Genomic DNA, 13,880 nt, shown 5'->3' on the forward strand with positions numbered 1-13,880 from the left:
GGACGAGGAACTTCAGCACTTATCAGAGAGAGAGGATCAAAAAACGTTTTTATAAGAACAATATAAATCACATATTATCAGACGTATTTAAACTGCTATGATGTTTTTTTTTGTTTTTGCATAATGTAAGTCAGCTGGTAGCACGTGGAGCGGCGGTTTTGGGTTTTTCTACAGCGCCGCCGTGAGTCTGACGTTTTTATGCAAGAAGCCAGCGGCTGTGACTGTTCAGGCGAACACAGGAACCTTCAGGTATTCAGACTCTCTTTTCGTTAGCCCACGTAGCAGAGCGCTAACGGCTAAACCTCAGAAACCTGTCAATAAACTTAGACTGCAGCCGCGGGAGAGGGGGGGGAATCCTGCGAGCCAAAACCCAGGGCTGGGCAACATAGAACAACTCTCGCCAATGCACCAACTAAACAACCTCTCTCCAATGCACCATGGCAACAGAAAATACTGCTCTCCGATTGGCTGACAGGTATTCGTTAAACTCCTGTTAGCTTACTGATTTCTTTATTCTGAATAATGTCATGAATCTGATACGGGTCATGTAAACAGCATATTCTTTATTGTTCCCTGTTCTGAATGCAGTATTCTCAGATGGAGGCGTGTGTGATTTGCTGATATTATTCAGGTTTTAGGAGGATTATTTCTACGTGTGTGCAGCACATTCACAATGAGAGGCTGAGTTTTTGTTCTCTTGCAGAGCGCTAAGACATTTTTACTTGGCAAATAAGAAACTTGTGAAGCATATTTTAGGAACTGCGGCTTTGTGTTGCATAGCTGATGAAGTGAAATGGTGCATCAGGAAAAATCCTCAAAGAAAAACTTTTTACAAGCTAAAACGTGCCGTGTTGCCCAGCTCTGAGAGAAAAAGGAAGAAGTCTTGCCGGAACAAACAGACTGAAGTCATTCAGAGAGGAACAGAAAAATAACTCGACAAGTCTGACCGAGTCCACACGTGCACAGCTTTCTCTTTCCCTGACTTTTGGCCTCTTATACTCACGCTGATTTGAGTCACGAAAACACCTCTTTATATGTCAGTTTCTCTAACCTGCCAACAGGACCTTTCAAATGTTTACACATTAATATATTTTCTGAATCTACATCAACAACTCACCTCACAGACGGCAGTTTTCCTTCTTTTTTTAAATCCATAAAAAGGTTAAAACCCCCTGAGTACGTGTGGACTAGGCCTGGACCTTATTCGCTGCTGATCAAGACCTTTGGGGTTACGTTTGGTCACCAGTGGACTGAATCTTTCTGTCCTCTCTGCACATCATTTTATAACTCAGTTAAAGTCACAAATCGCTGCTTCCAGATCAGATGCTGGACTCGAGTCCGGTCCCGCCCGGAGGAACCTGGAGGAGGAAAACTCGGATCAGAGTATAGACGACATTAAAAGTACGCGGTGAGGGGGTAGTATTCGATAAAATCTTTACTCGAACATCTTGAAAAATATACAGATTTTCTCTCCGAATGTAACTCCCCTTTTGGGCCTCCTTAATCTTTTCAATAATTTGATTTGACTAAAATTGCATTTATACACCGTCATGATTTGTTTAAATGAAGTGCCGCGTATTCAAATATAGATTTAACTTTGAATAATGTATAGAAACAGGAAGTAAAAGTGATTTCCAGTTTGAAAAAGTAATACAAAGATACTTCTTGTATTAACACTGATATGTTGATATGCATCAAATATAAAAAACATGTTTGCTGACTTTGTAAAGTTTCAAATCAACTCAATTTAAAAGGATTGTTTTAAAGACTCACAATCCGACTCTTCCTCCTCCTCCTCCTCCTCCTCCTCTTCGTCTCAGTTAAACTGTGAAAACAGCTCAACCTCATCTTCATCTGTTTACTTTCAAAACGCCAAACGTTGGTTTCACGTCTCCTCAGCTTCTGGCTCTTTTATTATTTTGTACTGTGTGAATCAGATGTTTTACGATATCCAGTAATATTGACCACGACATGCCTAATTATAAATCATTTAGCTATATTCACTTAATGAGATTACTCTTTACTGTTGATTCCTCAAAGTATATCCTAATATATCGATGCAGAGTCAAAAAGAAACGTTTAGTAAATTAACTTTTAATACTGTACATGTTATTTTAAAGAGGAGGTACTTAACACGTGTCGTAGGAACCGGAAAAGGTTTTATGTGAAAATCCTTTATGTTGCATGTCTCTGTTGGTGGAGGGGGGGGGGGGGGGGGGGAAGGTTGATTATAAGTTTAGAAAAATGTGAAGAAGCTTCTTTCACCATGACCACTAGATCTGTCACAGGTCGCCTCCACAGGAAATAAAGCACTTTAAGTGTCCACAGCCACGCCTCGTTCTTTACCTGCACACATTACCCACAATGCACCTGACGAGAAAACAACTTGCCTCTCGTTAGGTGTACGGACATCTACTGTAGTAACCAGTATTAGATAGTTAGCTCTAAGTAAAGATAAAAAGTTCAAATAATTAGCTAAAATTAAATGTTAAAGGTCCCGTGTCCATTTCTACTGATCATAGTTCCATTGATGAGCTCTACTAGAATAGATTCACATTGTTCAATGTTCCAAACTCACATTGTTTCTCAAACAGCATCTCTGTATAGTCTGTGTATTCACTCCCCCCCCCCCTCCCTATGAGCCCACTGTGCTCTGATTGGTCGGGATGTTGCGAGGCTCGCTGCTCAGTGAGCTGGCTTACTGGTGTGGTTTTCGTGTCGGCGATACAGCAGAACCTGTCCTGGTTAAATAAAGTTAAAATAAAATAAACAAGCGAAACTCATCCTGAGCACACACACACTCACAGCCGAAGTGAAAACATAAGTGTGGCTTGATGTTGAGTAAGAAAAAGGTTTCTAACGCTGTGAGAATGGGTCTGCAGAGAGCATTTCTCCACCATCCCAACTCGTCTATTACGGCCCCTACACACGGCGGCGTGCGTTGTCGCTTGCCGGCGGGGGGGGGCTGAAACTCGACCAACAACCAATCACATGATTCTCCCGCCCCAGACACACAAGCACGCGGTTTGATTGGCTAGAGCTTGCACTGGCATATGATTTGATTGGCTGACGCCTCCATCGAGGCGTCAAAAGTAGAACATTGCTCTACTTTTGCAGCGAGCACCGCGAGAGAAGCGACGCTTTGCTCCCACAATGCAGTTTGGCGAATCGTGACGTCACCCCATTCAAAGTGAATGGGCAGAAGCGTTGAAGCGGCAACGCACGCCGCCGTGTGTAGGGGCCGTTACCAACCAGGGGACTGTTAGTTGAAAATGTACGCTAAAGGTCCCCACCCCTCCTGGTGTGTGAGGAGCTCTGCGGATTGGTCCATTTTGGTTCCGGGAACCGCATGACGTCATGCAGTTCCCGGAAGAAACGTGGAAAAAGAGAAATCCCCAACGAGGCGTTCTGGGGCAGCATAGACAGGTATTTTCTGTGTTAGAGTTTTACTCGCTACAGGGTGTACTTTGAGGGTTTGAGACTCCGCAGACCGTTTACATGCAGAAAAAGCTTCATAACAAACAAGGGGACGGGTAAGAACCAGAAAAGCATGAAATGAGGCGCGTTCACACCAAGTACGTTTCCCACAAAGGTTCCTGAGAACTCTTTAGTTCTCATGAACTAAGTACAGATCGCGTTCACACCGGAATAAGTCCCTGGGGGTGGATTCATGGATGTATAATAAGAACGGGTGGATTAGGCAAATGAAGCCGCTGACGTCACTTCTTCTTCTTCTGCTTTGGGTTTACTGGCAGGCCACAAACAACTTCACGGCGTATACTGCAGTGCCGCCCAAAATCCCCGGCCGGAAGTCCCCGGAGTTGGGGACTGGCTTCAGTAGAAGCTGCTGGGACTCCCAGCAGCTTCTACTGAAGCCTTCCGAGTAAATCGCCAGAACGCCGACACCTCCTCATCTCCACCGCTCCCATGTTTTATTTTGTGTTGCCATAAGTTAGTCTCTCTGCGTTTCTGCGCTGGGCTAATGCTAATGCTAATAATGCAATGCGAGGATAATAAAATGGCGGCTTCACAAAAGTCTTTGGGAGTTTGACGGGGCGTGGTTTGCATTCCGCCCAGCCAATCAGACACAGGAACCTTTTTCTCCCACAAAAGTCCCTGCTCTCTAGCAGGGACTGAAAAGGGGGTAAAAAAGGTTCTCTAGAACTAATTTAGTTCCTGGGACTTTTTGGTGTGAACGCAACTAAATCGTAGTTCTCAGGAACCTTTGTGGGAAAATGACTTGGTGTGAAGACGCCTATGGGCCCTTTAAAATAGGAAACAGTAACGGCTAAACAATAGAAATAATTAGCTAAAATGTACTAATAGACTGTTGAAGTAGTTAGCTAAAAGTACCACAAACTGTTTTAAATAATTAGCTAAAGTAAGGTATTAACAGTTGAATGAAAATCAGTAGGCGAGGCCGTAATTTCGCCAGCTGTTACTCTCATGAGCGAGGCACAAAATAATAGTTGTATCATGCCAACAAGCTGCTGTGTGGTTTATTGCTCCTCAAACATTAAAACAAATCCAGAGTTCAGTGTTTCTGAACTTCCTCTAAGAAGAAAGGACAAAGAAGAGCTCTGTGGCTTCATGCTGGATCGCCGTTCAAATGACAGCATTGGTTTCCCCCAAAAGCGTGCGGGGCCGTAAAGTGACGTAGATGTTTCCACAAATTCACGGTTTTCAAAAATGTCTGATCGGATTGGCGAAGACTTCAGAATTTGTATTGACCGCTATTCAAATGACAGCGTTGCTTTCCCCCAAAAGTGGGCGGAGCCGTACTTTTTGCCCAGAAGTGATGCATGTGTTACTCTCATGTATAGCCGCCCTAAACTAACAGATAAGCGGCTGAAACAGTTAGATAAATATAACGACTGACAGTGGAAATGGCTAGCTTAATGTAATGGAAAAACACTTAGCTAAAAGTACTGAATTTACAGCTAAAGTACATTTTTAGTGTTAAAACAGTTAGCTTAAAGTTACGGATCAGTACACAGAAATGTATCCAGCTTAAATGATGAGTTAAAAACATGGATACAGACAATGTGTTCTGTTAGAGTCATTTAATGTATTTACACTGATTAATACTCCATGTATTAGTTTATTGGATATCAGGGACCTCAGACTTCTCGCTGCTGATCTACACTGCAGAATGTGAATTTATTTAACATTTAAAACACAGAAGAAGAGAGAAACTGATAAATGAGTCATGGACAGAGTTTGTCTTTTGTTATATTTCATAAAGTAATAAAGAAAGTAAATATACGAGTGAAATGTATCTCAAATGCACCATAAACCATAAAACCCCCAGTTTGCAAATCCCCCCTTTACACCTCCTGATATCCTTAACATATGTCTCTAAGGTCCCCTATCCTCCTCTTCTTCATCAATATATCAAGGTCTCAGATATATCCAGAGCCTGTCTCTGATTGGCTGAAACACCAAACAGATCATTGCAGCATTACCCATAATCCCCTCTGTTTCAGCCCTGTTTCCAAAGTGCTGATTCTCTGTCTGTTACTTTAGATGAAAATAAGGAGCCCCTCCCCACGCCCCTCTGAGAGAGATTTGGTTACAAAGAACTCGATGGTGCTCTAGGAGGAGATTCAGGTGATAAAGGGGGGGGGGGGGGGGGGGGGGGGTTACCTTGGTTGCTGATTGGCTAATGGCTTCACAAGACACAACATCGTTATGACATCATAAAGTGCCCAAAATCTGATCAGCTCATTTTCAGAAAGGTTTTTATAGAAATGGATCAAAAAGAGAGAGAATCTTTGTTCCTGAAAAACATGCTGATGTAGCAAAGACATGTAAAAGTGGATTTTGCATAATAGGTGACCTTCAACATATGTCGCTGTTAAACACATCCAAAACTAAAAATAAAGTTTAACAGAGTAAAAGGCAATCAGAGTATAAGACTATATGCTTTAAATGACTATATGATCATTTGACCCTGGTTTGAGTTACTGGGTGCAGGGGTCTGCCACCCTGGCGGTGAACAGCAGAGCGTTGATGCTCTTCTCTCTGATCAGCAGCAGGAAGGGTCTGTTCACATGGAACACCTCTCTGTCGAAGTTGATGGATCGACCGACTGCCACCACACCTGTAGCCGCTGCCGCCTCGCTGCCCTCCTCGTTCACCTGCAGGGACACAACAGATTCACTCTTACTGCCCCTTCTGCTTGGACTAATATACAGAAGGACAGTGGAAGGACCGACCCATCGGGACGAATCCCGATGGGTCAGTACTGAAGTGGGCCGGTCGAATAAGTCACTAAGTCACCCCCCCCCTGTTGACAATTTACTAGCGGTATTTATTAGCGGTGTGTACTAGCGGTAACATAGTGGGCCGTTCGCATAAGTCACTAGCACATCCCCCCCGTTGACAATTTACTAGCGGTACCGAAGTGGCCCGGGACGGTTTTTGGTCCCAGTCCGCCCCTGCAGAAGGATCTGAAACTGTCAGATTGTATCACTATGGGAGAATTCAAGTCCATCTTAAAGGACAGAGAACAAGAAACTGGGTTAGGATCAAAATAACATTCAACTATCAAAACAAAAAAATGGGGGAAAGTTTTAATTTTTTTCCGAATAAGTACATTTAAACCTGAAGATTGTTAAAGGCTTTTTAAAAATAGCTGTTACCCATGAGGTGGTTTTTAAATATGATTTAAGGCTTTTAAATTCTGGAATGTCATGTAAGTGAAAATGTAATAAATATTCCAATTACATGCATGAAATAAATTGCACTAAATAAACGTCTTTAAAAAAACCACCCTAAGAATAATACATTTAAAAATGAAATATAAACCCCATAAACAAATATATTATTTAGAAATTATTATTTAATACCAATATGTATTTATTTATTAAAAAATATAATTTAAACCTCCTTCCAGTTTTATTCCTCTTAAAACAGCTGTGCAGCGAACATGCAGAGGACAGTCCCGTAACTCAACAGGTGAGTACAGGTAACCTCACAGGTAACCTCACAGGTAACCTCACAGGTAACAGGTAACCTCACAGGTAACTTCACAGGTAACAGGTAACCTCACAGGTAACAGGTAACCTCACAGGTAACCTCACAGGTAACAGGTAACTTCACAGGTAACCTCACCTCACAGGTAACCTCACAGGTAACAGGTAACCTCACAGGTAACCTCACAGGTAACAGGTAACCTCACAGGTAACCTCACAGGTAACCTCACAGGTAACAGGTAACCTCACAGGTAACAGGTAAACTCACCTCACAGGTATCCTCACAGGTAACAGGTAACCTCACAGGTAACAGGTAACCTCACAGGTAACCTCACAGGTAACAGGTAACCTCACAGGTAACCTCACAGGTAACAGGTAACCTCACAGGTAACCTCACAGGTAACAGGTAACCTGACAGGTAACAGGTAACCTCACAGGTAACAGGTAACCTGACAGGTAACAGGTAACCTCACAGGTAACAGGTAACCTCACAGGTAACCTCACAGGTAACAGGTAACCTGACAGGTAACAGGTAACCTCACAGGTAACCTCACAGGTAACCTCACAGGTAACAGGTGACCTCACAGGTAACCTCACAGGTAACAGGTAACCTCACAGGTAACAGGTAACCTCACAGGTAACAGGTAACTTCACAGGTAACCTCACAGGTAACAGGTAACCTCACAGGTAACAGGTAACTTCACAGGTAACCTCACAGGTAACAGGTAACCTCACAGGTAACAGGTAACCTCACAGGTATCCTCACAGGTAACAGGTAACCTCACAGGTAACCTCACCTCACAGGTAACTTCACAGGTAACAGGTAACCTCACAGGTAACAGGTAACCTCACAGGTAACCTCACCTCACAGGTAACCTCACAGGTAACAGGTAACCTCACAGGTAACCTCACAGGTAACAGGTAACCTCACAGGTAACCTCACAGGCAACAGGTAACCTCACAGGTAACCTCACAGGTAACAGGTAACCTAACAGGTAACCTCACAGATAACCCCGCCTCTTTACTGACCTCCAGGAAGGCTTTGTGGAAGGCGTCTGAGATGTGCAGACCTTCACCTCCGTCCTCCAACATCCCTGAAACACAGACGCACTTTAAACTTCAGACAGTGTCACTCAAACGTACGTCTAGAATCAGTTTCAACATAGAAGGATTTTAACTCTGTGGTTTGTTGCTTTCAATGTCCTTTGTTCATAATAGGAAATCCCTAGTCAGAAGAACTGTAAAAACTGTATAAATCCTGAACGCCCACATTTATTTAAATCCAGAATCATTTTAGATCCCAAATGTCCTATAATAATTTGGATCCTGAATGCCCCACACACATTATTAGTTACCTTACATTTTGAACCCAAATACCTGTACTTTCTACTTCTCACATGTTGAACTCAAATACCTGTACTTTCTACTTCTTACATGTTGAACTCAAATACCTGTACTTTCTACTTCTCACATGTTGAACACAAATACCTGTACTTTCTACTTCTTACATGTTGAACTCAAATACCTGTACTTTCTACTTCTTACATGTTGAACTCAAATACCTGTACTTTCTACTTCTTACATGTTGAACACAAATACCTGTACTTTCTACTTCTTACATGTTGAACTCAAATACCTGTACTTTCTACTTCTTACATGTTGAACCCAAATACCTGTACTTTCTACTTCTTACATGTTGAACTCAAATACCTGTACTTTCTACTTCTTACATGTTGAACACAAATACCTGTACTTTCTACTTCTTACATGTTGAACACAAATACCTGTACTTTCTACTTCTTACATGTTGAACACAAATACCTGTACTTTCTACTTCTTACATGTTGAACACAAATACCTGTACTTTCTACTTCTTACATGTTGAACTCAAATACCTGTACTTTCTACTTCTTACATGTTGAACCCAAATACCTGTACTTTCTACTTCTTACATGTTGAACTCAAATACCTGTACTTTCTACTTCTTACATGTTGAACTCAAATACCTGTACTTTCTACTTCTTACATGTTGAACTCAAATACCTGTACTTTCTACTTCTTACATGTTGAACACAAATACCTGTACTTTCTACTTCTTACATGTTGAACTCAAATACCTGTACTTTCTACTTCTTACATGTTGAACTCAAATACCTGTACTTTCTACTTCTTACATGTTGAACACAAATACCTGTACTTTCTACTTCTTACATGTTGAACACAAATACCTGTACTTTCTACTTCTTACATGTTGAACTCAAATACCTGTACTTTCTACTTCTTACATGTTGAACTCAAATACCTGTACTTTCTACTTCTTACATGTTGAACCCAAATACCTGTACTTTCTACTTCTCACATGTTGAACTCAAATACCTGTACTTTCTACTTCTTACATGTTGAACTCAAATACCTGTACTTTCTACTTCTTACATGTTGAACACAAATACCTGTACTTTCTACTTCTTACATGTTGAACTCAAATACCTGTACTTTCTACTTCTTACATGTTGAACTCAAATACCTGTACTTTCTACTTCTTACATGTTGAACTCAAATACCTGTACTTTCTACTTCTTACATGTTGAACCCAAATACCTGTACTTTCTACTTCTTACATGTTGAACTCAAATACCTGTACTTTCTACTTCTCACATGTTGAACACAAATACATGTACTTTCTACTTCTTACATGTTGAACTCAAATACCTGTACTTTCTACTTCTTACATGTTGAACTCAAATACCTGTACTTTCTACTTCTTACATGTTGAACTCAAATACCTGTACTTTCTACTTCTTACATGTTGAACCCAAATACCTGTACTTTCTACTTCTTACATGTTGAACTCAAATACCTGTACTTTCTACTTCTTACATGTTGAACACAAATACCTGTACTTTCTACTTCTTACATGTTGAACACAAATACCTGTACTTTCTACTTCTTACATGTTGAACTCAAATACCTGTACTTTCTACTTCTTACATGTTGAACCCAAATACCTGTACTTTCTACTTCTTACATGTTGAACTCAAATACCTGTACTTTCTACTTCTTACATGTTGAACCCAAATACCTGTACTTTCTACTTCTCACATGTTGAACACAAATACCTGTACTTTCTACTTCTTACATGTTGAACTCAAATACCTGTACTTTCTACTTCTTACATGTTGAACTCAAATACCTGTACTTTCTACTTCTTACATGTTGAACTCAAATACCTGTACTTTCTACTTCTTACATGTTGAACCCAAATACCTGTACTTTCTACTTCTTACATGTTGAACTCAAATACCTGTACTTTCTACTTCTTACATGTTGAACACAAATACCTGTACTTTCTACTTCTTACATGTTGAACACAAATACCTGTACTTTCTACTTCTTACATGTTGAACTCAAATACCTGTACTTTCTACTTCTTACATGTTGAACTCAAATACCTGTACTTTCTACTTCTTACATGTTGAACCCAAATACCTGTACTTTCTACTTCTTACATGTTGAACACAAATACCTGTACTTTCTACTTCTTACATGTTGAACTCAAATACCTGTACTTTCTACTTCTTACATGTTGAACTCAAATACCTGTACTTTCTACTTCTTACATGTTGAACTCAAATACCTGTACTTTCTACTTCTTACATGTTGAACCCAAATACCTGTACTTTCTACTTCTCACATGTTGAACTCAAATACCTGTACTTTCTACTTCTTACATGTTGAACTCAAATACCTGTACTTTCTACTTCTTACATGTTGAACACAAATACCTGTACTTTCTACTTCTTACATGTTGAACTCAAATACCTGTACTTTCTACTTCTTACATGTTGAACCCAAATACCTGTACTTTCTACTTCTCACATGTTGAACTCAAATACCTGTACTTTCTACTTCTCACATGTTGAACTCAAATACCTGTACTTTCTACTTCTTACATGTTGAACACAAATACCTGTACTTTCTACTTCTTACATGTTGAACTCAAATACCTGTACTTTCTACTTCTTACATGTTGAACTCAAATACCTGTACTTTCTACTTCTTACATGTTGAACTCAAATACCTGTACTTTCTACTTCTTACATGTTGAACACAAATACCTGTACTTTCTACTTCTTACATGTTGAACTCAAATACCAGTACTTTCTACTTCTTACATGTTGAACTCAAATACCTGTACTTTCTACTTCTTACATGTTGAACCCAAATACCTGTACTTTCTACTTCTTACATGTTGAACCCAAATACCTGTACTTTCTACTTCTTACATGTTGAACACTAATACCTGTACTTTCTACTTCTTACATGTTGAACACAAATACCTGTACTTTCTACTTCTTACATGTTGAACACTAATACCTGTACTTTCTACTTCTTACATGTTGAACTCAAATACCTGTACTTTCTACTTCTTACATGTTGAACTCAAATACCTGTACTTTCTACTTCTTACATGTTGAACTCAAATACCTGTACTTTCTACTTCTTACATGTTGAACTCAAATACCTGTACTTTCTACTTCTTACATGTTGAACCCAAATACCTGTACTTTCTACTTCTTACATGTTGAACTCAAATACCTGTACTTTCTACTTCTTACATGTTGAACTCAAATACCTGTACTTTCTACTTCTTACATGTTGAACACAAATACCTGTACTTTCTACTTCTTACATGTTGAACCCAAATACCTGTACTTTCTACTTCTTACATGTTGAACTCAAATACCTGTACTTTCTACTTCTTACATGTTGAACACAAATACCTGTACTTTCTACTTCTTACATGTTGAACTCAAATACCTGTACTTTCTACTTCTTACATGTTGAACTCAAATACCTGTACTTTCTACTTCTTACATGTTGAACTCAAATACCTGTACTTTCTACTTCTTACATGTTGAACTCAAATACCTGTACTTTCTACTTCTTACATGTTGAACTCAAATACCTGTACTTTCTACTTCTCTCATTTCCCAAACAGGCTGGTTCCTTTAGTCTGAATGTGTGTTTGGTGGCGTGATCATTATTATTTAGAGTCATTGCGTGCCTATTGATTTGAACACGATCCGTGTATCCATCATTTCCTGGTCTTCTCTAAAGAAGAGGGACCAATGGAAACGTTGTAATGTTGCCGTTGGTCACCATGGAAACATTCATTAGCTAACAATGACATTATTGTTCTATTAATATAAAGGGAGGTCAGGTACTCTTTAAAACAGCTGCTAGTTATGGGTACTTTTTACTGAAGTACATTTCAAAGTTCTTTACTTTGACTTGAGTCAAGAAGTTTAGTCAGTACTTCTACTTTCACCAGAGTGTTTTTAAACATGAGTATCTGTACTTCTACTTGAGGAAAGGATGTCTGTACTTCTACTTGAGTAAAGGATGTGTGTACTTCTACTTGAGTAAAGAATGTGTGTACTTCTACCTGACTAAAGGATGTGTGTACTTCTACTTGACTAAAGGATGTGTGGACTTCAGCCATCTCTCTCCTCACCTGGCAGGCTGGCCCTTTCAGAGCTGAACAGGTCAGTGAGACCCATCGCCTGCAGCTTGTCCTTCAGACTGAAGCTGTCCTCCAGCCTGAAGCGAGGGATGTGCACGGTCACCGTCTTCTCCTCCATCCCATCCATCCAGTGGGTGAGCTTCTTCAGGTCCAGACCCTCCTCCACCTGGCTCAGCGTGGTCTCTTTGCTGGGCAGGAGGATCACCATGGTGATGTCGTCTCCTTTGTACGGCATCTCCAGCAGCTGCACCTGGTCCTCGGGGAAATACTTGTACCTGTTGGGAAAATAGTGAATGTCCTCTTCCAACATGAGAGCAACATGCTAACTAAGGTATCAACTGTAGCTGTGAACATGACAGGATGTGTGATTACCTAGCAGAGCATCAGGACTGTTTGAGGCATATGATAGCTATGTGATTAACATGATGATTCAGCCTCTATGGAGAGAGACATATGACAAGCATGATCATTTCTGACGTGGAGCTAATCTGAAGTAAACATTGAATACTGCTTTCTATTCCTCCATCTTGTGACTGTGGAACTCCCTCTCTTGGATATCAGCATGTGAAGGACACTGTTCAGGAACTAGTTGATGCTCTGTATGTGATGACTACTTCCATTCTGGAGAGGATCACAGATGGATCCTGAGATTCAAGCTCAAGCCGGGGACCAGGGAGATTATTCTAACAGTACCTGAAGCGGGCCTCCTGGTACATCTGGCTCACGGGACAGCTGCGACTCTCGCTGACGTGGAAGTCCGACTTGTACACGTTTTCTTTGTCAAACTTGTTCTTCCACTCACCCTGAAACACAATCATCATTTCAATATTTTAGCCAAAACACTGTGGTACCTGAGGGTTGTGAAAGACATGACGGACGTAAGTTCAAGATATTGAAGTGACTGTTATTATCTATATAATATTGTTGTGCTTTTATTGATGTCTTAATGTGTGCATATGTATACATGTGTCTGTTGATTGTGTACATATAGGATATACATATTTTTATACATATTTTTATATATATTTGTATTTTTGTGTTCTGGATTGTTGGAAACGGTATTTCGATCTGTGTGTCTGTACACACAAAAACTGAAAGATTGACAATAAAGTTGACTTTGACCTTGAAGTTCTAATCTGTCCTGCGGTCCCTTAATGCATCATCCCCTCTGTCTAGCACTGTCTCTAGTCAAGGAGAATCTGGCCAAATATAATTTTTAGAAAAGAAAGCGATTAAAATAAATACATGTCTGTCTGTCTGTGTGTGTCTGTCTGTCTGTCTGTCTGTGTGTGTCTGTCTGTCTGTCTGTCTGTCTGTCTGTGTGTGTCTGTGTGTCTGTCTGTCTGTCTGCCTGTGTGTCTGCCTGTGTGTCTGTCTGT

General features: G+C 40.4%; 1 protein-coding gene across 1 annotated transcript in view; it reads right to left on the reverse strand.

The window, feature by feature from the left end:
• Nucleotides 1-5,048: 5,048 nt before the first annotated feature.
• serpinc1 (serpin peptidase inhibitor, clade C (antithrombin), member 1) overlaps nucleotides 5,049-13,880 on the reverse strand; it is an 18,919-nt gene continuing 10,087 nt past the window's right edge. Inside the window, exons 5-8 of the mRNA XM_079673804.1 lie at nucleotides 13,195-13,304; nucleotides 12,493-12,776; nucleotides 8,007-8,071; nucleotides 5,049-6,140 (exon numbers count right to left, since the gene is read on the reverse strand). Of these exons, the coding sequence (XP_079529930.1) occupies nucleotides 5,964-6,140; nucleotides 8,007-8,071; nucleotides 12,493-12,776; nucleotides 13,195-13,304 (636 nt within the window). The 3' untranslated portion in view covers nucleotides 5,049-5,963. The remainder of the gene's footprint in view (nucleotides 6,141-8,006; nucleotides 8,072-12,492; nucleotides 12,777-13,194; nucleotides 13,305-13,880) is intronic.

This window comes from Notothenia rossii (genome assembly GCF_949606895.1).
Source record: "Notothenia rossii genome assembly, chromosome: 1".
In the NCBI taxonomy this organism is placed as follows: Eukaryota; Metazoa; Chordata; class Actinopteri; order Perciformes; family Nototheniidae; genus Notothenia; species Notothenia rossii.